At 70.1% G+C, this 1,920-nt stretch overlaps 1 protein-coding gene across 1 annotated transcript; it reads left to right on the top strand.

Moving 5' to 3' along the window:
- Positions 1–4: 4 nt before the first annotated feature.
- LOC121332714 (protocadherin alpha-2-like) lies at positions 5–1,864 on the top strand (the record flags this gene model as incomplete). The annotated part of the gene is made up of 1 exon (XM_041398420.1): positions 5–1,864. A coding segment is annotated over one exon (1,836 nt), but the record flags the coding sequence as incomplete, so codon positions are not given.
- Between the last annotated feature and the right edge of the window lie 56 nt (positions 1,865–1,920).

Here is a 1,920-nt window from a genome sequence, read left to right as displayed (position 1 = left end):
GTATAAAGTGCAGCTGCCGGAAAATACTGAGCACGGCACCGTAGTCATCAAACTAAATGCCACGGATTTAGATGAAGGGTCAAACAGAAATATGTCGTATTCCCTTGAGACTTTATTCCCTCAAGATAGAAATGATGTCTTCGAAATCAACGCAAAGAGCGGAGAGGTTCGTCTCAGGAATGATTTAGACTATGAGAATGTTAGTCTATACCGCCTGCAAGTGCGGGCTACAGATCAAGGAAATCCTCCGCTGTCGGGTCACTGCAAGGTGGTGCTGGAGGTGCTGGACGTGAACGACAACTCGCCGGAGGTGTGGGTGACGTCGCTGTCGGTGCCGGTGCCCGAGGACGCGTCGGTGGGGACGGTGGTGGCCCTGCTGAGCGTGTCGGACCGGGACTCGGGGGAGAACGGGCGCGTGCGGTGCTGGGTGTGGCCGGCGTCGCCGTTCGGTCTGGAGGCGACGTTCGCGGGCTCGTACTCGCTGGTGCTGCGCGAGGCGCTGGACCGGGAGCGGGTGTCGGAGTACGAGGTGGAGGTGCGTGCGGAGGACGGCGGGGCGCCGGCGCTGCGCGCCAGCCGCGGGCTGCGGGTGCCGGTGTCGGACGTGAACGACAACGCGCCCGCGTTCGCGCAGGCCGTGTACACGGTGCTGGCGCGGGAGAACAACGCGGCGGGCGCGGAGCTGGCGCGGCTGTGGGCGCGGGACCCGGACGAGGCGGGCAACGGGCGCGTCAGCTACTCGGTGTGGGAGGGCGGCGCGGCCGCGGGGTCGTCGTCGTCGTCGGGCGGCGGGTGGCGGCCGGCGTCGAGCTACGTGTCGGTGGACGCGGAGAGCGGGCGTCTGTGGGCGCTGCAGCCCTTGGACTACGAGGAGCTGCAGGTGCTGCAGTTCGAGGTGCGCGCGGTGGACGCGGGGCAGCCGCCGCTGAGCGGCAACGCCACGGTGCAGCTCTTCGTGCTGGACGAGAACGACAACGCGCCGGCGCTGCTGCCGCCCGCGGGCTCGGCCCCGGAGGCGGGCGCCGTGGCGGCCGAGGCGGCGGCGGCTGTGGGGGCGGGCTCGGCGTCGGGCACGCTGTGGGCGTGGGCGGCGTGGGGGGCGCCGGCGGGGCAGGTGGTGGCCAAGATCCGCGCCGTGGACGCCGACTCGGGCTACAACGCGTGGCTGCGCTACGAGCTGTGGGAGCCGCGGGGCAAGGGCCCGTTCCGCGTGGGGCTCTACAGCGGCGAGGTGAGCACGGCGCGGGCGCTGGACGAGGCGGACGGGCCTCGCCACAGGCTGCTGATCGTCGTGCGCGACCACGGCGAGCCGGCGCGCTCGGCCACGGCCACGCTCAGCGTGTCGCTGCTCGAGGCGGCCGAGGCGGCGCTGGCCGCGGGATCCTCGTCGTCGTCGTCGTCGTCGTCGCTGTCGCGCTCGGCCGTGGGCGTGGAGCTGGGGCCCGGGGCGGCGAGCGCGGCCACCAACGTGTGGCTGGTGGTGGCCATCTGCGCCGTGTCCAGCCTGTTCCTGCTGGCCGTGGTGCTGTACGGGGCGTCGCGCTGGGCGCCGCGGGCGGCCGTGCTCTCGGGGCCCGGCCCCACGACGCTCGTGTGCGCCAGCGAAGTGGGCAGCTGGTCGTACTCGCAGCGCCACAGCCGCAGCCTGTGCGTGGCGGACGGCGCCGCCAAGAGCGACCTCATGGTTTTCAGCCCCAACTTCCCTCCGCCGCCGCCGCCCGGCCCCGCGCCCAAGGACACGCAGCCGGAGCCCTCCGCTCTCCTCGACACGGTCAGTGGTCCTGCCTTCATTCCCTTCTCTGCTCCCTTTCATCCGCCCTCTTGGGAAGCTGCTGTTTGAAGGCGGGCTGAGTTCCCAAGGCTTAGCGATCTTGGGTGCTTAGCGGGTCCTTGAGAATGACAATGGCACATTTGCATCTG

This window comes from Onychostruthus taczanowskii, unplaced genomic scaffold (genome assembly GCF_017590055.1).
Source record: "Onychostruthus taczanowskii isolate IOZ18803 unplaced genomic scaffold, ASM1759005v1 scaffold1476, whole genome shotgun sequence".
Lineage (NCBI taxonomy): Eukaryota > Metazoa > Chordata > Aves > Passeriformes > Passeridae > Onychostruthus > Onychostruthus taczanowskii.
This window is presented reverse-complemented; position numbering and strand designations above follow the sequence as displayed.